This window comes from Calypte anna, chromosome 6 (genome assembly GCF_003957555.1).
Source record: "Calypte anna isolate BGI_N300 chromosome 6, bCalAnn1_v1.p, whole genome shotgun sequence".
NCBI classification, from domain to species: domain Eukaryota; kingdom Metazoa; phylum Chordata; class Aves; order Apodiformes; family Trochilidae; genus Calypte; species Calypte anna.
In genome coordinates, this window is record NC_044252.1 from 27,553,658 (window position 1) to 27,572,029 (window position 18,372).

Consider the following 18,372-nt stretch of genomic DNA (forward strand, 5'->3'; position numbering starts at 1 on the left):
TTGCAGCTAATCCCAGGGAACACAAAAATTGGAAGCAAAATCATAAAGAGTATCTGAAAATCAGATTAATATTCAGGACAAGAGGAAGAGCGTAACTGAGGTATGTAAGAGGATTAGTTTAAAAACAAAAAAAACCCCACTGTTGTATCAAAAATCTTATTAGGGAAGACTCATCATCATAAGCTACAAATGCACATCTGTGCATTTAATCTGCCATGCCCATGTTCCATGTCAGGTCTGGAGATGTGGTATTGCAAAAAGGTAATAGGAAAGGTAGAGCATGTTGGTCCTTCTTTTTGAGGAGTATGTGCAAGGTTTGTGTAAAGAGATGCCTTAGGAGAAATCCTTTCTGCAGCTTTCACTGCCTATTCTCAACAAAAGCACTTAAGCTTTCCCCTAACTATTAAGGATTGCTTTGCTTGTACTCTTCCTCTCCACTTTCCCGAGTAGCTGACAGGAGAAGCTTTGCAGATACTGTTCCAGCCCTTCCTGCTTCACTTACAAGAAGTATTTAGATTAATCCAATTCTAGTGACTTGCTAATCTAATCATCTAATGAATATTTCTCCCCGGGTAAAGGCAGAGTTAATCATCAGCAGGGCACTAGGAAGTCACAGGAAATTCCAAAGTAAAAGACTGAGAGAAAAAAAAAAATTAAAATAAAAGACATTCATCATCTGTAAGAGAAAGTTACAGGTAGACCCCTGGCCAGGACCCACTCAGAGAGAACTTCAAATTTTCACTCAGCTAAACTCCCAGAGACAACTGTGCAGTGTTTGGCCTGGTCTCTCAAATCCCTGTCACATACAGAAGTTATCTATAACTGCTGTAATAATTGCATTGCTTCTAGTAAGGCTTTTGCTAAATGAGAACATGAAGAAATAAACCCCACACCAGTAGGCTTACTAAGCACATTGAGAAACTATCATTTATTTCTTCCCTTCAAACCCAGAGTTCAGGTAGTAGCTACAGATGGGACAGGCTTTGGAAAGAGGGCTGCTTTATTTACTGGTTCAAGGAGAAAATATAGTCTCACAAATCCAGACTTTGATCATCTATTATTACACACCTCCTATGAGGCCATTTTATTTTTCAAGTGGTATGGCCTCTATGTTGTCTTGGAAAAAATCAAAAATAAAATAAAGGCTGAAATCACAGTTCCTGTTGAACAGTCACTCGCCTGGGTTTTATAATCAATCATGGACACAGTGGCACAAAGCCTGAATAAGTCTGCACTCAGTGTACTATTTTTGATGGGATCATGTATATTTGAGGAAGAGCTGGCTCAGTAAATCTAGCAATTTAAGTTCTGCCTTGCAGTAACTTCTAGAGATTCTGTGTTTTAAGTATTCCCCATAGGAAATGAAATTCTGCAGCAATTTTTGAATCTCTCTCAGATTTGACAACCTCCTGACCTGCACACCACAGCCACTCAGCAGAAAAGACAGGTCTGAAATTCCAAAAGTTTCTACCAGTGGAGCTGAAGGTAGATCACCATTCTGTGATGAAAGCAGAGGGATGGCTCAGAGGAGGCAGCTGGATGAATATGTCTCAGCTTAGGGTAGAGTATCACTTGCTGCTGGATAATCAGTAAAAATGTTGACATCTGACAGTAGCAGTGCCAACAATCCATCCTCACCAACACGTCCAGGTGGACTTTGCCCTTGAGGTAAGTGAGGCCAAAGCACACATTGTCCTGACATCAACCCTGCCACAGAGGTTAATCCTCAGAAAGCAGAAAGGTGAGCTCTGCAGTTTTAAACTGTTACTATGCTTGCTTGGCTGCCTAAATCCCTGAAGAAGAGCTTGACCTTCATTGGAGTTCAAATGCTCTGGCTTTAGACAGACTCCCAGATTTCTCTCACAGCCATGCTGATTCCAGCCTTCCAGCTGTACCCACGTACTACCAGCTACTACCATACTTACTACCATAGTAGTACACCAGCTACTACCATACTTACTCAACTAGAACATGTTATGTAGCAGCAGTTAGAAGAAACTGCAGTCTTCTCCCCCATAATCAAGCACCACGTCAGCTTTACAAAGCCCCCGTTGATTCCTTAGCTTGCAGTTTGCCCAGAAGAGTTGCAATGAAGTCATAAAGGTGAAGGGGCAGAGCAAGGCACGAGAAGCCCTTCACCCATGCAGGGCTCTGCTCCTGCACTTTGCAGGCTTGTGCAGGTAGAAAAGCTCCAGTGCTACCCTGGGAAGGAGCAGAGATCAGTGCCCTTTTTTGCACAGCATCTCCACTACAGATGCAGTCAGCCTGAAGCTGTTGTAGAGGGGTCCAAGGTCCCCAAGAGAGGTTCATTTCAAATGGTGAAGTGCAATCCAGTCTCCTTCTGCCACCAAGACACAGGAGACTGGTGGGCCACCAGTTCAATTTAAACTAGCATTTTGTGACCCTAACCTGTCACTGTAGAAGCACCCTCCTTAATCTAAAATAAGGTCTTTCTCTTGGAGAGAGACTATTCTAACCATGCCCCTTTCCCCCTGGCTATTGGTGTCCTTGCCTGATAACTACAATCTCATACCACAATCTAGACCACGTACTAACTGCTGTGTGTAACACAAGACAAAATGATCTTTTCTTAGTGTTTTTTGAAGCACAAGGTATGTCTTTAAGAGCCTCCATCCTGTTAATAATTAATAGGAGAGGATGAAAAGTAGAAGTGAGCAAAACAAGAGCAGGAAGCATCACAATGGCTTTGAGTCAGAGCAAGCACTGCTTGGAAGAGTTGGCTCTGAGAATCAGATCCTTCTGCCCAAGGTAAAGGACAAGGCCCTAGACAGCTTTGTACCACACACTGGTACCAAGCACTGGGACTCAGCCTTAGCCAGGATCAAAAAGCCAGTGGCAATCTCCTACCCCTTAAGCCAAGCACTTGATTAAGTAGAAAAGATTGATTTCTAATATTCTTCCTTACGAGAAAAGAAAAAGGCAGAAAAAAAAAAAAGGCACAGCCCTGTCCTTCTGTTTCTTGAGACGCACATTCAGGAATCCAGGGCACCCAATCCTGTAACGTTGAGGAAATTTCCTCAGTATCTGCCAAGTAGCAAACTATTTTTAAAGCACTGCCAATTCAAAGCTGTGCCCAATCTGAGTATTCAGTGCTGGGGGCTCGAGCCTTCCCAGAGCACAGCTGGAGGTATGGGCACTTCCCAGTCTGAGTTGTCACAGGGGACTGGATATGGGCCAGGAATTAGGCAGACTAACTGCTCAAATATTTTATCTCATTACCAAATGTATAAATATTTTATTTATAAATATTTTCAGCTGTCTCAAGACCATTTCCTATTCAATCCCTTCTGAATTCTCCAAACCAACTGGCTGCCCAGATGATAAAAACACATATCTGTTTCATATACAACAGAAATAAAGGCTTGTATACTAATGCTACTAGAACAGAACAAAAAACTGATTACAATCGACAAACAAACTGCACACCAGAATACCAGGTGCTGAATAACAGCAAAAGTTAGACACCAAGGGCTAAAATCATAGTAGAAAAAAAATTCCCTCCATCCTCCTGAGCATCACAGTGGATTAAAGCAACCCTTCAGCTAAATAAAATGCAGAAATGTGTATTGAGCTAGTACTGTCTTTAATTGCTTCTACCACCAGAATTAAATTTCTTGCAAGTGCATTTCAGTCTGATTTTGTTTTTACTGAAAGCAACAAAAACCCCAACCAAAAAAAGCAAGAAAAATTAAGTCAGTCATATTAGTTCAGCAAAACCTACCTGTCAAAAAAAAAAAAATCAAAATAGAAACCCAGAACACAAGGTAAAACAAAATGAAATTCTCCAATTCCCTCATACCATTTCAGAAGGCATTACATCTAGTGCATGGGTAAATAGCTCCAAATACTGTTTCATGCTCCTGCCCAAGGCAACAAGGTTGTCTTCTCCCATGTGACAGTTCTTAAAGATATTGAAAACAAGAATAAATAAAAAATAGGGGTAGGGGGGCCTTCACATAAATGACAAACAGGCAAGCACTATGTCTGTTTATACCAAGAAATAAGGTTATGCAAACAGCAACACAATTAAAACAGGAAAAGAAAGCAAAGAAGCAGCTTTCTACTTCTAGCAAAAGTAAACCAAAAGCAGCTTTCACTTTTGACACAGAGAATTTACTTACTCAAGACTGCAGGATGATAGGCAAAACCCTCAGCTACTTACTTCCAGACTTGAGTACATCTTTTATTCACATGACGGAGACCAAAAAAAAAAATCCACATACACACCTTTAATTTCATTTCCTAAATGTCCAAAGCAGGCGATCATCCTCTGGGCATACTGACACAAGCCATTCTCACTGTAGGGCTGCTCACCAAGGACCTGCTCACTCATAGCTTCAGAAGGAGCTGACTTTCTCTGCAAAGTCAAGCAGCTACTGTTTGCTTGAGACTGATAAGACAACAGAGCTTCCTATTCCAATTTACCTCCATTAATAATTCAGGTACTACATAAAATTTGCTGAGCTTTAAAAACCCACAGTGCAAAGCTACTTTGTGGCTTTTTGAAGTAATCATATTTTAGTCCTTAAAAGGTATCTCGGCTTCTTATATTCCAATAGGTTACGGAAAATATTTTCAAATAGCAACAAAATCCATTCTCTTCCTGCACAAGGGGAATAATGTTAGGATTATGCTTAGATCAGCCATGCGTCTAAAATATTCACCCAATTTAAACCTAGAAACAGAATTGCCACCCCTTGTGAAGTGCGTTGGAACATACTCCAGCAAGCAGGCATTTCCCCTGCTGTAAGAGTGCCACTTCTCAGTGCTATATATTTTCTGGGGACTAAAATCATAACAGAGCCCATGTACCAACATCATCATATTTTCTTGAACTTTCTAGTCCAATGCACTGCAGAAGAACTACAGAACTACAGCCAGAAGCAAAAGGAACAAAGTATTTTCTCAGGTCACTCACCAGAGCATGAAGTATATCTAATCTTGCCTTGGCTGAAAAGAAAATAATACAGGAGAACCAACTCAGCAGCCCCACTCCAGGCCAACTACAGTGGCCACACACACACACACACACACACACCTATCTCAGTTCTGCTCTTCAGAAACCAGGGCTGAGCACTACCTGACTTAATGCTGCTTGAAAAGCTATTACAAATCACAAACCAAACTACACCTATTGAGCTAAATACTCGTAGAATAGCTTTTGCTTTATTCTCTTGACCCAGATGACCATTACCAGTGAAGAACAGGTGTATTCATCAACAAACATACTCTTTGTCCACCACGCTTGGTTTTGCTCCATTCACCTAATGCTTGATGCTTCCTCATATCCACTCATGAAAAAAAGACTTAGTAAAGCTCATATAATGACTGTTGATGTCCTTATTAAGCACTGTTATTATTAAGCAGACACTTTATAAAGAGATCTGTGCTAGTAAACCTAGACATGAATTTCACTCGCAATAGATTCAAAAGCCTAGTTATTAATATTTAATATTAATTCAACAGTTTACTGTCTATAAAAATATAAGATATATTTTTAAAATAACTCGCTAGCATTGCTATCTTTTGTTGTGCTGAGGGCTGTGAAGGATCCACAGAGATAGGAATTTCACAGTCCACAGGTTTCTGCCAAGTTAGCTAACTGGTTTCAACCCATAGGTTCACAAGGGCACAGGGCATCTCTCTACTAGCAAAAAAGAGTGCCTAACCAAAAAGGGCTAACTCAGGTTCCAGTGATATCAAAGGCTACAATGATTTGTGACATATTTCAGCTGAACAAGCCAATTAAGCAGAAACTTCCTACAAAGACTTGTGATGAAGCTGCCAAGTAACAATTTTTTTTCACTGTTATTATGACTGACATTTAACTAAGCATTAGCCAAATTTCATCCAAAACACCTGTTTCTGAAGCACACACATCAAAACTGTTACAAATTCTGTCAAGCCCATGATGTCTGTGAAAATCTGCATGAAAGGACAGCAACAAGTTCAAGTCTGAATAGGATGAAGCTTCATTTCTTTCATATTACACAGCATCAATCTTCTGTTACAATTTGCAACCAAGAAAAAACACAACTCTATTTGTATCTCAGGCTTAACTAAGACCACAGGGTGACAATTTCTTTTCCCAGCTGATGACATTTGCAAAATCTTTCAGCTGAATTAAAGCATTGTGCTCAGCTTCCTGTTATCAGCTGGCTATGACAACTTCCATTGCACATGAGTCTTTGGTAACAAAAGCCCAGCTTTGCAGGGCAGTGTGAGCTGGGCAGGCAGCAGAACAAGCTCTTGGGAATGCCCCTCTCTCTGCTCTGCATTCAGAAATCCAATCTGACTCACTTCCTTAAACTCCAGAATCTCCTAAGCTTATCCTTCAGTGAAGCAGTGTGCATAAAGATTAAACAAGCAAAAATATCCAAAGAATATACTTGAGGTTGCATCTTATGATCTTTTTCTTGGGCAAAAGGAGAGCAATGCCAGCCATTTACCCACATGTGCAATTATAAGCTTGGCTGAAATAGTACACAGAAAAATCAATTGTCAAATGAAATATTATTTTAGGGAAAAAATCCACAAAACAAAAATGTCAGTTAGCAAAGTAATGTCTACTACTTCAGGAGGCCTTAAGTATTCCTTTCAAGCATCAGATATTGGCTGCTGTCAGAGATCAGGTACACAGCCACTGAAAATCAAAGGTTTCAATAAATTTCATAACTACATCATTTCTATATTGGATATTTTTTTAAAAAACATCTGTCAAGCTTATCCAGAAGCAAGAAACAAAACTGGCTGTAGAACTTCAGAGTCACTGACATGAAACAAAGTATTTTTTCTACATTACTGTTATGTGAAATGTGAAAAAAAAACCAAATGACCCAACCACTTTCACTTTCATTTTAATTCCAAAATTCACCAATTGAAACATCTTTTAAATCTACCAAATGATTTTTCAAATTTTTCTGCCTTCTGCAAGAAGCTGGTATCTCTGGAGGTTATCCAGTTTTTTTTTTAAAACAAAAATTTTCCTGCTCTGCCCAAAGGCCTCAGGATGTTACACTAAGACAATACTGGTGAAGATTGTCACCAATATCCATATGAATTACTGCCATATGAAGAACAGCCTATGGATATCCCATTCTACTCTATTTAAATATGCAGCATAACTACTTGCTGCAATCAATTTTTAGCATTTAATGCTGTTGCTGCTACCAAAGTATATCCATTACCCCATAATCCATTACTCAAATTATTAATAGTGAGATTAATAGTAAGAAAGTAAGGCTGAAGGGCTGCAATGCTAACCTGGGCATAAAGCCCCAGCTCTCCCACAGATCTGCTGTTCAGCCCTGAGCCATTCCCTTAATCTCTGTCTTTCCCTGTATCATTTTTACCCCTCTAAGGGACTTCTAGGAAAATGTACATTAAAGACTGAAGTATTCAGATTCTATGATAAAAGGAACAGAAGTACCACAGATAATAACACAAGGGAGTAAATGGTCAGCATTAAAAAAAAGAGGTCATGCAAAGCACAGCTGAGTGCTTCTCCTTGGTCTTAATTACCTTCCAACTTCATTACCATATTTTTAAATGATTTTCCAATAGACTGCAGCCCTTATTTAACACTAGGAGTGCTCATTTTCCCTGGAGAACCATGTTACCAAAGAAGGCAAACATAATGAATTCTGTACATCTTCTCTGATCTAAAAACTCAATTTTTTGCTATTCTGCCCCAAAACCCAAAAATCTTTGTTACTCTGGTTGCTGTGACTAGAAGAATGCACAGTTATCAGGTTATGGTAAAAGGCATGATTCAATCAAAGACTTATTTACCTTACTTTATCAATTCTAATGTCTATTTCAGGCTTGTCAGGGAAAAATATCCTCAACTATTTTCAGACACAAAATAACAATGTGTACATTAATGGATCCATCTACTGCATTATAATGAGATGAGATGAGATGGCTCAGCATTTTATTTCCTGGCAGCACAAGGCTGATCTATTGATCTATAATGGCAAGAATTTTTTTTTCCTGTATTCTTACAGCAAAACCAATGCTTTTTACTGACACATAGGAAAAAAAAAACAAGTGCTGACAACTGATCCAGTTTTGCAGGGAGGATATAGTGAGAGCTTTTTGAAATATACATTGAAAAATGGCTGCACCCCCAAGACTGTGATTGAAAAACTATCTTAACCACAAAGTTCAAGTGCTTGCCTATCACAAAGCTTATAAATAATCCCATAACCTATGTGGGGCAGCACACTATGCTTGAAGTTAAAGAGAGGTCTAAGCCACTCTAGGGAATAATTACCAAAAAGGATCCTGGCAGAAGCTGGCAATCCTTCAGACATTCAGCAGGAAGCTGTTTGGGTTTTCCCCCTGCTCTCCAGCAATGTTTAGGTATCTTCTATTTAATTAGATATTTGAGAAGTACATACTGTGGAAAAACATGTAAAACTTGTAATTGTCTTTTACTTACTTGTGGTCATTACTATGTAACAGTTCAGCCTGTAAGGAACCACTTAAAGAAAAGAAAAAAACCCCAAACTTAATTATATCATCTAGAAGCCCAAAGAGCTAGAGATGGTTCATTAAAATAACTCCCCACTGTGTTTTATATTCATTTTGCTTTTCCATACAATCAAAAAGGTAGCTTCAAGTGAGCAAAAACTTTCAAAATAAATGTAATTCCTATATTCAGACTTTTTTCTTTAGTTTTCCTTTTTAGAACTTTGATATTTTGCTTTCAGATGAGAGGAGAAACTCTTTGTAGCATTCTCTTTGCAATGTAGACTTCATAGTAAATGAGACAGAAAGAGTTGGGGAGCAGAGATCAAAGTTGAAAGTTCAGTGTTCTTTGAATCCTCATCCTTATTTCTTGCACCTTTAAAAAGAGTGATGTGTTACAAACACAACATCAAAGAAAGCACCACTCCTGTTCTTACGTATTAAAATAAACAGGTTATTATTACAGTCTCTCTTCTGACAAGCCACATGATTACAGCATGAAATAACAGCAACTTCACTCAAACTCTGAACAAAAAATTACATTAGAAGAAAGTCTTCTCTAGGTAACTGCCAGACTTCCTGAACATCTTAATTTTCCATTTCCTATTCTCTGCTAACAGTGGATCTTGTATCTGTAGATGTAGAACCTGCACAGATCATACAATTAAATATTGGTCTTGCTGCATCAAACACCAGGTCTCAATGTCACAGCTGTTCTCAGAGCACAACATAACTTTAAAAGGACAACTTCTGCAGTCATGCTGCCCTTTCCTAGCTTCAGTGAAGCTGTAAAAGAGGTAAGGACTAATTTAAGTACCTACCAGAAGCCAGTACAAAATTTTTGTCAATGTCCATCAAAACTAAGAATAGGAAGTTACCTTTCTATACAGTGGAAAGTATGGCACTGCCACAATGATGCCAGAAATGACATCAGATCAGTTCATTCACTGCCAACATTCCTGCTAAAAGCTGCTTTAAATATGCTGTGTTGGCTAATCTTTGTTTTGCAATTAAATAAATCCTACAACACTGCTGAACCCTTCCTCTTGTGGTCAGCACTATCTTCTGGTTAAATCAGTTGCATGCACACACACAAGAGATCCAGGAGAAAAACTGAGAAAGTGTCAACTTCAGCAAAATTATGACTCTGTGAGGAGCTCACTTCTCACACAGGGATTACATTCTGTACAGGTGAAAATGAGGCACCTAAAAATACATTTATGGGGCAGTTGAAAGATTCAGAATGTAGTTCAATTTATTATAACAGGAATTACATACCACGTGCCATAGGAGTTCTGGTGTTCAATAAACTGAGATTTGGGTTCTCTTGGGTATCCCATGATCTCATTTTCCTTGTTTTTTCTTGACAGTAAAGAGGAATCTACTCAAATAAGCTCTGTCATCTGGCACCAAAAGGATAAGCAGCAGTCAGAGAAACACACCAACTTCCAAAGCTGGCAGGACATTAAAAAGGAGAAACTTGTCTTTGGCTTCACGACAGGTACAGCTGGGTTTGTTCTTTACCAGCGCCACTCAGCACAGAATGGGCCTTATCTTGTGTTCTTTCTCTGACATGTAAAACATTGTGAACCACTGCCTATCAAATCCTATGAGAATTATTCCAAGACTGTAGTAAATCAAGAGTTTTGATCCTGCAGTGGAAGTGGAAGGCATTCAGCAACCAGCAAGCTACAATTTTGGAATGAAAGGTGGCAAATAATGTCCTACAGTCACAGGAAAATTCATCCCAGTGATATTATAAACTAGACAAATGATGAATGAGTCCAATGGGATAGCTACAAAGAAACTAAAGCCACTACGTTGACTGCCTGATTTATATTATCATATTATATTTGCAACAGCTATTTGCAGCAATATTCTTCAGTGGGGATTTCTTGATCTTACCCTGCCACTGCTTGATCAAATGCCATCTACTGAGGCTGTTTGGTTTTGCCAGTTAAGGTCATGTGTGTCACAGGCTACTAAAAAAATTAGGGTTTTCACAGGTGAACCTTAAACAAAGGTGTGGGGGGGTTAAATTATTAAAAAATAAACTGTAACTAAAACATAACATAAGAGACAAGATGGCTCTTTTGACAGAATCTGCTGCTGCATTCTTAGCCATCATCACAGAGTGCCTGTGCTTCTTGGTACTTAAGAAACATTAAATGTAGCATCTAGACAGGTATTTCACAATGGGAGGTCTGATTCTTCAACTTATGTAGAGTGCAAACAATTATAACTAGTGCATGCTAGGAGGTTGGTTTGCTTGTTTGGATTTTTCAAATGTAAATGCTCCCCCAGCCTAGAACAAAGCTTAGTTTTCTTTTAGTTCTGTTGATATTACTACCCTGGTACTTGTTCAAGAAACAGGTTCATCACTGACACAAATCAATGACAAAAAAAAAGAAACACCTTTCTCAATGCAGTTCAGCCTCAGCATCCTTTCTGGTATTAACACATTCCACAATTCAATTTTTTGGTAGAAATTTTGCCCTGGTACAATTTAGGAATAGTTCTGCAATTGAGAACAGCAAAACAACAAAGACAATTCAAGAAAGCAGGAGAGCCAGCCAACCTGACAGGCTGTGCTAATAAAAGCTGACTAAGTTCTTCTAGCAGCACTGAGCAATATTTTCAGATGAATCAGTTAAAACAGGTGCTGACCACGACAGGGCTTATCTGTAGAAAACCTTATGTTATAACATATGTTGTGCATATTTTCAGACTGAAACTAGTTGGCAGCTTCCAGTTATTTCCTTTTCAACTAACTATGAATGAATTACAAGATAATGTATTATTTTGTAGTGGTTTTCTGATTGTTTTCTTATTCCCTGCCTGTGTTCTTTGGAGTCCAAGGTCTCTCAGTACTTTTCTTAGAATCAATCAATTGATTCTGAAGAAGTAAAACACTTCAGTTCTTGAGCTGCTTACTGGATTATCAGCAGAGTAAGATCAGACCTTCCAAATCAAAATAGACAGATGACAGATGACAGATGACAAAAGCAATCAGTGGGTCATTTTCTATAGATTTTGAAAGCCAAAAGATTAAACTTATTAAAAAGGAAAGTAAATCAAAATGAAGTTTTCATTACCCACTTTAATGAAATGACAAACAAGTATCCCCAGAAGTATCTCCCTATATATTAGATTTCAAGAGGGCTACACTCCCAACCTCCTCCTAACACCAGGGAAGAGAAAGTACAAACACAGAGGGAAGTAATCAATCTTTTCTTTGTTTTATCAGTCTGGCAGTCAAGAGTTTATCTACTAGGACCCAAGAGTGAGAAGAGATTTCCATATACACACAAGAGGTCACCTGTACCTGCCAAAGCAGGCAGAGACACAAGCAAAGCTTCCCCAAATCTCAGCAATGTGGTCAGGAATGGAGCACCAAGGATTCAGCCCAACCTCACTATAAAGAATCCACAGAGGACTTAGTAAAATGTTTGTCTGATCACTATGTTCACAACACAGCTGATTTTAACCAAATGCTATTGTATCGTACTTCTGTGAAGAGCACTTTATAGTAATGTAATAAATTTGTAATAAATTTGAAATAGTATATTTAAAATAAAACAGTAGATAAGTAAGGAGGGAAAAATAAGTAATTTTGCACATCTAATTCAGCAGACATTGAGAAAAACAACGAAAATACAACAGTTTTATCTAGTTTAAAATTAAGATAAGCATTCTGCCTACAAAGACTAACTATCAATGGAATAAATAAAAATTTGTTGTTGCTAGAAAGGGCAAGTAGAGTTTGGGTTGTGGGGTTTTTTTAAGGTAAAGTGATAATTTTCATAAATGCCTGTACACGGCTCTTTAATGTGTCTACCTGCACATTTTAACCTCCAGATCCATAAAGATAGATGTATCTGTGTGAGATACAATTTTTTGTGACAAATACTAGATTAGACAATGCAAAGAAAAAAGACTTTACTTCTAGCTCTAACACCTGAGGTCAAATGGGTATTCCAAGGGTTTATTTATCTGTCCAAGCATAACAGAGAAAGCAACCACCCACACTTGACTTACCAGGAAAGCTAAGTATGTCTTTTTATACTTATGCCTCTTCCCCCACCTTTTTCTAAGCTTATGGTATTAAAAAAAGAGAAATGTTTACTAAGCAAACTGAGATTTGCATGCCTCATGATTACAAAGATTACTCACTTTATGTTACTTTGTTGTAACTTACCACCATAACTGTGCTGAATGTGCTTTTAGTGTTTAGAAGCAGTGTTTTGAGTCTCATCCCCAAGTAACTCCTTGCAGGTTGCTACACGCTGGCATTCTGCACTGCAGCCAGACCTGCAGCACCTCTGAAGGAGGAAAAAATCCTGCTTAGGAGCAGAAGCTGCTCAGCATCCTGCTGCCTGCCTCCCTCTCTGAAAGCAAACAGAAGCGACAGACGGATGCAAGACAGCCAAAACCTGGCAGGTGTGATCAGTCAGCAAGGCACAGATTGCACAACCACATCTTCTCAGGTTAAATGCCCCCAAAAGCTGCCTCAATAGCACCCTAAACCAAAGCAGTTATCACCTTTTCATTCAAAGCATTAATTAATACTTTGAACTTTTATGCCACCTTTCGTTACAAAGCTCTAAATCTCTTTAAGCAGAATGTACCCCCCCAGTGACAGCTTGCTGTCATCATCTTTACCTAAAAGATAAACTGGAAAACAAAGCAGTGTAGTACCTCTCACAAAAATACACGTGGATTCAGAGCTGGGTAACAAGTCTGTTCAATTCCACTGAGTTGTGCTCTGCACCTGACATTAAAAAATCCCATCCATGGGAGAAACACGTGCACGCATGCCCAGGCTGCTCAGCCACGTAGCAAAGTCCACTGCTCATAAAATACACTGGACTGGGAAGGTGTTTAGCTGTTAAGCCAGTAAAGAGAAACAAACTAAAATAAATCAATTTTTCTATCAACAGACATCTTGATTTCATTCCATCAGAACTTCCTCAGCCTCTTGTCCTTCCCTAAATCCAAGAACTACTGTCCTCTGGACGGCTTAACCTATGCAGTTTATCAAAAGAGAACTACATAGCAGAGCTATAGCTCAGCACAAACCTTTGCCGTTTGCAGAGCTCTGGTGTATTTCTAGTTCCATTTGTGCTCTCAAGCTGTAATGTTTCTGGACCTCAAAAGCTACAGCCTCTCAGAGTACAGACGGGAAGCTGGAGGAACAACCACAACCTTTCAGAGGTGCCTCTCTCTATGGCTTTACTTCTGGTGTTTCCTGGGCTGAACAATACTAAAGGGAGTGGCCCCAGTAAAATAGGTGTGCCTGTGTTACCAACCAGTTTAAAGGAAAAGTGAGTATTTTCCTCCAGATATTCCATTAGTCATCAGGACCATGGTATGTTATCTTTCAGTGACATGCTCCAATGTATTGACCATTTCAAAACAGATGACATTATTGATAACTTCCTTTATCATACAAAAGGATCCTAGCCAGCCTCAAATGTTGACTGCAGACTTGGTTCTGTCCTGAGACTGTTTTCTTTATATTTTACTCTGTGCTTCACCTCCACTCCACTGCATTTCTTTTATGGCTACGTTGCACCTAAACAAAAGAGGAAGAGCCTGTGGAAGATGAAGATCAAAGAAACAATGCTGCCACTTTCCTAACACACTTCCATCAGGGAAACCCAAAGTCCCAGACATCTTCCTTAGGTTCCCACAGTACCCCACCCGGATAGAGGCAATCAGACTGCACAGAAGTGTAGACTTCCAGGCATTTCCTTCTAAGCAGCTGTACATACCCAGAGACAAACTGTTCCATGAGCAGCTGAATTAATTAATTTATTTTTTTCTGACAGATTTGTGTCCAACATCCTCAACACCCATCAGGTTTGCCCTGTCTCCACATAACATCCTCTTGGCAATACCACTCCCAGAAATAATATCAGTTACTTTCCATTTGTCTGGAGTGCTCTCCCAGTTTTCCTCCACATCCTTTAAATCTTTCCACAGAACCCTTAAGCTGTCTTCCCTAACTGCTTCATTATCTTCAGTTTCCACCACTACTTCCTAAATTGCACGCTCTCCTTTCTCAACTTTCTCCTGTACCCCAGCTACTGGCTATGTTAGTATCTTCAAGTTCTGTTTGCCTAAAAGGAGGAGAGAAGGAAGACTGACAGCAGTTGTATAACCCTCATGTCCTAGGAAATGAGACTAAAAAGCAGTGAAATAAAAGGTGTAGAAGCTGGTAACTTGCAATCTGAAGCCCTCTCTAGAAAATACTTATTGCATTTTGAACATTCTTAAGGATTGAGAGGTGCTGCTGCTGTAACAAGAATCACATTTTATCCCTAAGATTTCACTTTAGAGAATAAAACATATTACATTTCTCCTCTGAACATGTTTGAAAAGATGCCAGAAACATACAGAAACTTTTGGGTTCCTGTGTGGGAACTGATAAAGCGAATCAAAATTTGGCCAATAATTTTTAATTCCCTGCTTGAAACACTAAGTCCTGAATTTCCTCAAGTCTTGACTTCATTTTCCCCACATTCAATTGATATCTTCTCAGTCAGCTTGCTAAAAATGCACAGACAAATGCAAGCACAGGCACAGAATCAGGTCTCTCTACCTTTATTCTCAGCCAGGCATTCTCCTCCTCTGGCTTCATATATTTTATTTAGTGCCAAATTAAGTGGAGTGCAGGACAGGGCGTTCACTCTGTTTGGACTTCAACATGCCTGACCAAAAATGATTAGCTCATCAGAAATCCTGCTTTCTCTCCACCCCCATCCTTGTTTTTAATAATCAAAGCACTCCACACTTTAATTACCATTACTACCACTCTGATGTGGTAAACAGATGCACTTATTCCTGTTCTACAGAAAAATATTAAAGCCCTACCTTCCCAGGAAGTGTTGACCACGAGCATGTATTTATTTTATTTACTCTGCTCCTAGATACAACTGTGTGTATTGAGTATCTGTCTCTGATACAACAATGAAGAGCTCTATGGGCCCAGAAAAAGAGTTCTGTTCTTGCTAAGAGACAAGTTCCTGCAGTATGCTGCAGTTAACCACATTTATATAATTTTTGTTTAGGTAAAGAGATGAAAGAGGAGTAAGAATGTTTCAATATACAACTACATATACTATCATGCTCACACTATCTATGTATTATTAGTAGCTACAGCATTAGCTGCTGTATTTGAGCCATATATTAAATGTAAGTCTTCTGCATGGCTATGGTTGGATATATACATTGCCTCTTTGATGCAGTTGATTATATGTTGATTTTCATCCAGGTGAAATTAACTGACCACACTTGGTAGGCAAGTGCACCACAAGAGAAGTGATCACTCCTCACACTTTGTGTGAGTCCTAACCCTAAGCAACTTCTGTACATTTCCTGATGCTGAAGGTTGAACCTCTAGAAACTAGGCAGAATTTGAAATCTGCCAGTGGGCTGTCATAGATATTGTGTGTTAGTCCCATGGAAAAAAAAGACCAGACGGTGGAAATGCTGCAGTCTATTCTCAGCTGAGAGGTGTTTATGTTGGCTGGTAAAGCTCAGCAGAGACTGGCTGCCTATCAGTTCTCCAGCTATTTCATCGGATTTAGCTTATTCCAACCTACACAGTTCTCAGGCCTATTGTAATTCCTACAAAGTGACTGAGAATAATCAATCCCCATTCTGCCAGGGATTTGAGGAACTGCACTGATGCCAGCAGAACAGAAAGACAAAACAGTGTTCTCTACGACTCCATTACACAGACCAAGAACCTCACATTTTCTTAAAATTGTGTGATTTTTGTTGCCTTTTATTATCTTTTTTTCCCCTCCAGACTTCATGTAACCCAAACTACCTGCTATTAGAAAATCTACTTATCAAGAACATTATCAGCCACTTCAGACAGCCACAGATTCAGGAGGCAGCACAGTCCTGTGGTCCTGTGGTGTCCAGTGGGAGACATGCAAAGCATCACAAGTTTCAAAAGCTTTCTTCTTAGAGAGCTCAGCCTACTCCCTGGAACATTTTTATCCCCATTTAGATATTTTTTCCACACAGCAGATGAGGAAGACACCTGGAAAACTAAGTGATCTGTCCAGGACCACAAAACCCTACACCCTGCTTAGAAACTCTCTCTAGGTCTCCTGAATCCCAACGCAATGGTCTAGTCATTACACCTTCCATCTAAAGAAAAGTATTTAAAACAAAAACAGAGAAGGAAAAAAAACCAAACTGAGAGACTTTAAAAGTGATCAGTAAGCTCTTGTCCAAGGAAATTAGCTTACCCTGTTCCTTCATAGCTTATCTCCTTATTTCTTCTCACTCCAAATCCCACATAATAGAAAATGCTCCAGCTCAGTTCCTGATGATGCCACAGCCTTTCCACTGGGCTGGTTCCCAAGCAGAACCAAGAGATCTCAGGAGACAAATTACAAGCAGACTCTTCCTCGTTTCTTCAGCAAATTATTTCCTTCATCTCCCAGCCTAGGTTGAGACTCCTGGTTGCTAGTAATTCTGCTTATTTACAGCTTCCAGCAGTGACTGCACCAGAAGTTTTTCCCCATCCATGAAATTATTGCATTGTTGTCACTGCCTCTGTCTCACAGAAGAAACAAATTTACAGTAACTTCCTCAGAGCTTGTGTACAGCAATTATTTTCCAGTGTAAGTGCTTAGAACAAATGCTATGCCACCTATTCTGTGCTCCAGAAAAATGAAACTTTATAGACATAGAGAGCATAGCCAGGCAAACACTCCTTTCTTATGCATTGCTAATTGCCTCCTAATTATAACGTTTTACATGTATTTATGTACCTTTCATCCTGGTGTATCCCAGAGCATTTTGTAAACTGTCACACGGTTCTAAAAGGAGACCTGAATTAAAACTGAGCTACTGGTACCCAGACATCCCTAGAATCCAGAGCAGCAACCTGGAGAGAAATTCATTAGGAGAGATTTGTGCCAATGGCAGAACACTGAATCTCTGTAGCTGGATAGAGACCTTCCTTCTCCCTTCAGACATCATTTGAAATTCTTGCATATCTATATCATTTGATGATCTCAATGTTTTAAAGCCATTAATTAACTTGTACAGTATTTTAATTGGCTGAGACATAAATAAAGATCTAAAATCTGCAATGCCTCTGCGAAGCAGTCAAGAGGAAGTGCTTAAGGGAAAAAGCATATAAACCAGGGTAAAATACTGAGTGATCCTTCTAGATTCTTTCCCACTGCAGCATAATGGTGATGTAGCTGGAGACTGCCTCCAGATCAGTATTTAACACCTACCAATTATCTCTATTTTTTTCTAATTCCTTTTGGAATACCTCCTGCCTTTCCACTACTTCACACTCTGAAGTAGTGATATCTGTCCTGTATTCCAGTGCTGTATGAAGAAACACTTCTAAACTAGCTTTTTAGGTCTGACACATGTTGATCTGGTAAGTTTGAGGCCAAAATACTTACATGCTCAGGAAAATAGACAATAATAAAGTAAAATAAATAAAAAAAACAAAACAAAATTAAAAAAATCTCATTCTTTACTTGCTTTCTCTGAAAAAAAGAATATTTTACTATTTTTCCCAATACCACGCAGTTTTGCAGGTAAACAAACACAGAAGCTAAATTTTTCCAACAAAATAATCTGAAACAAGACTTAACATCTGCCAAGAATACAAGCTGTTTATTTTTAGATGCCTAATCTTAGGCACCTAGTTGTAAAAATTCCACCCATATAGATGCCAAGTTATTTTCTGAGGTCACACACTGAGCTAGTGACAACCCTGATGAGAAAGTCCAGGCATCCTTGTCCTTACAACCATTATCAGAAGGCAAAGAGAAGAAGTAAATTGCATGCTCCCCAGCATATCCATGCAGGAAGGAAGGAGAATGATTCAAT

General features: G+C 39.1%; 1 protein-coding gene across 15 annotated transcripts in view; it reads right to left on the minus strand.

The window, feature by feature from the left end:
- The window catches only part of ABLIM1 (actin binding LIM protein 1), a 147,104-nt gene extending 133,449 nt beyond the window's left edge, over window positions 1-13,655 (minus strand). For 5 of the 15 annotated variants that reach the window (XM_030453078.1, XM_030453077.1, XM_030453086.1 and 2 more), the window contains exon 1: window positions 13,573-13,650. In XM_030453078.1, coding sequence (XP_030308938.1) covers window positions 13,573-13,612 — 40 coding nt within the window. In that variant the 5' untranslated portion in view covers window positions 13,613-13,650. Of the gene's footprint in view, window positions 1-13,572 lie in introns of all 15 variants that reach the window. The other 10 variants (XM_030453081.1, XM_030453080.1, XM_030453074.1 and 7 more) reach the window with 5 other exon arrangements.
- Between the last annotated feature and the right edge of the window lie 4,717 nt (window positions 13,656-18,372).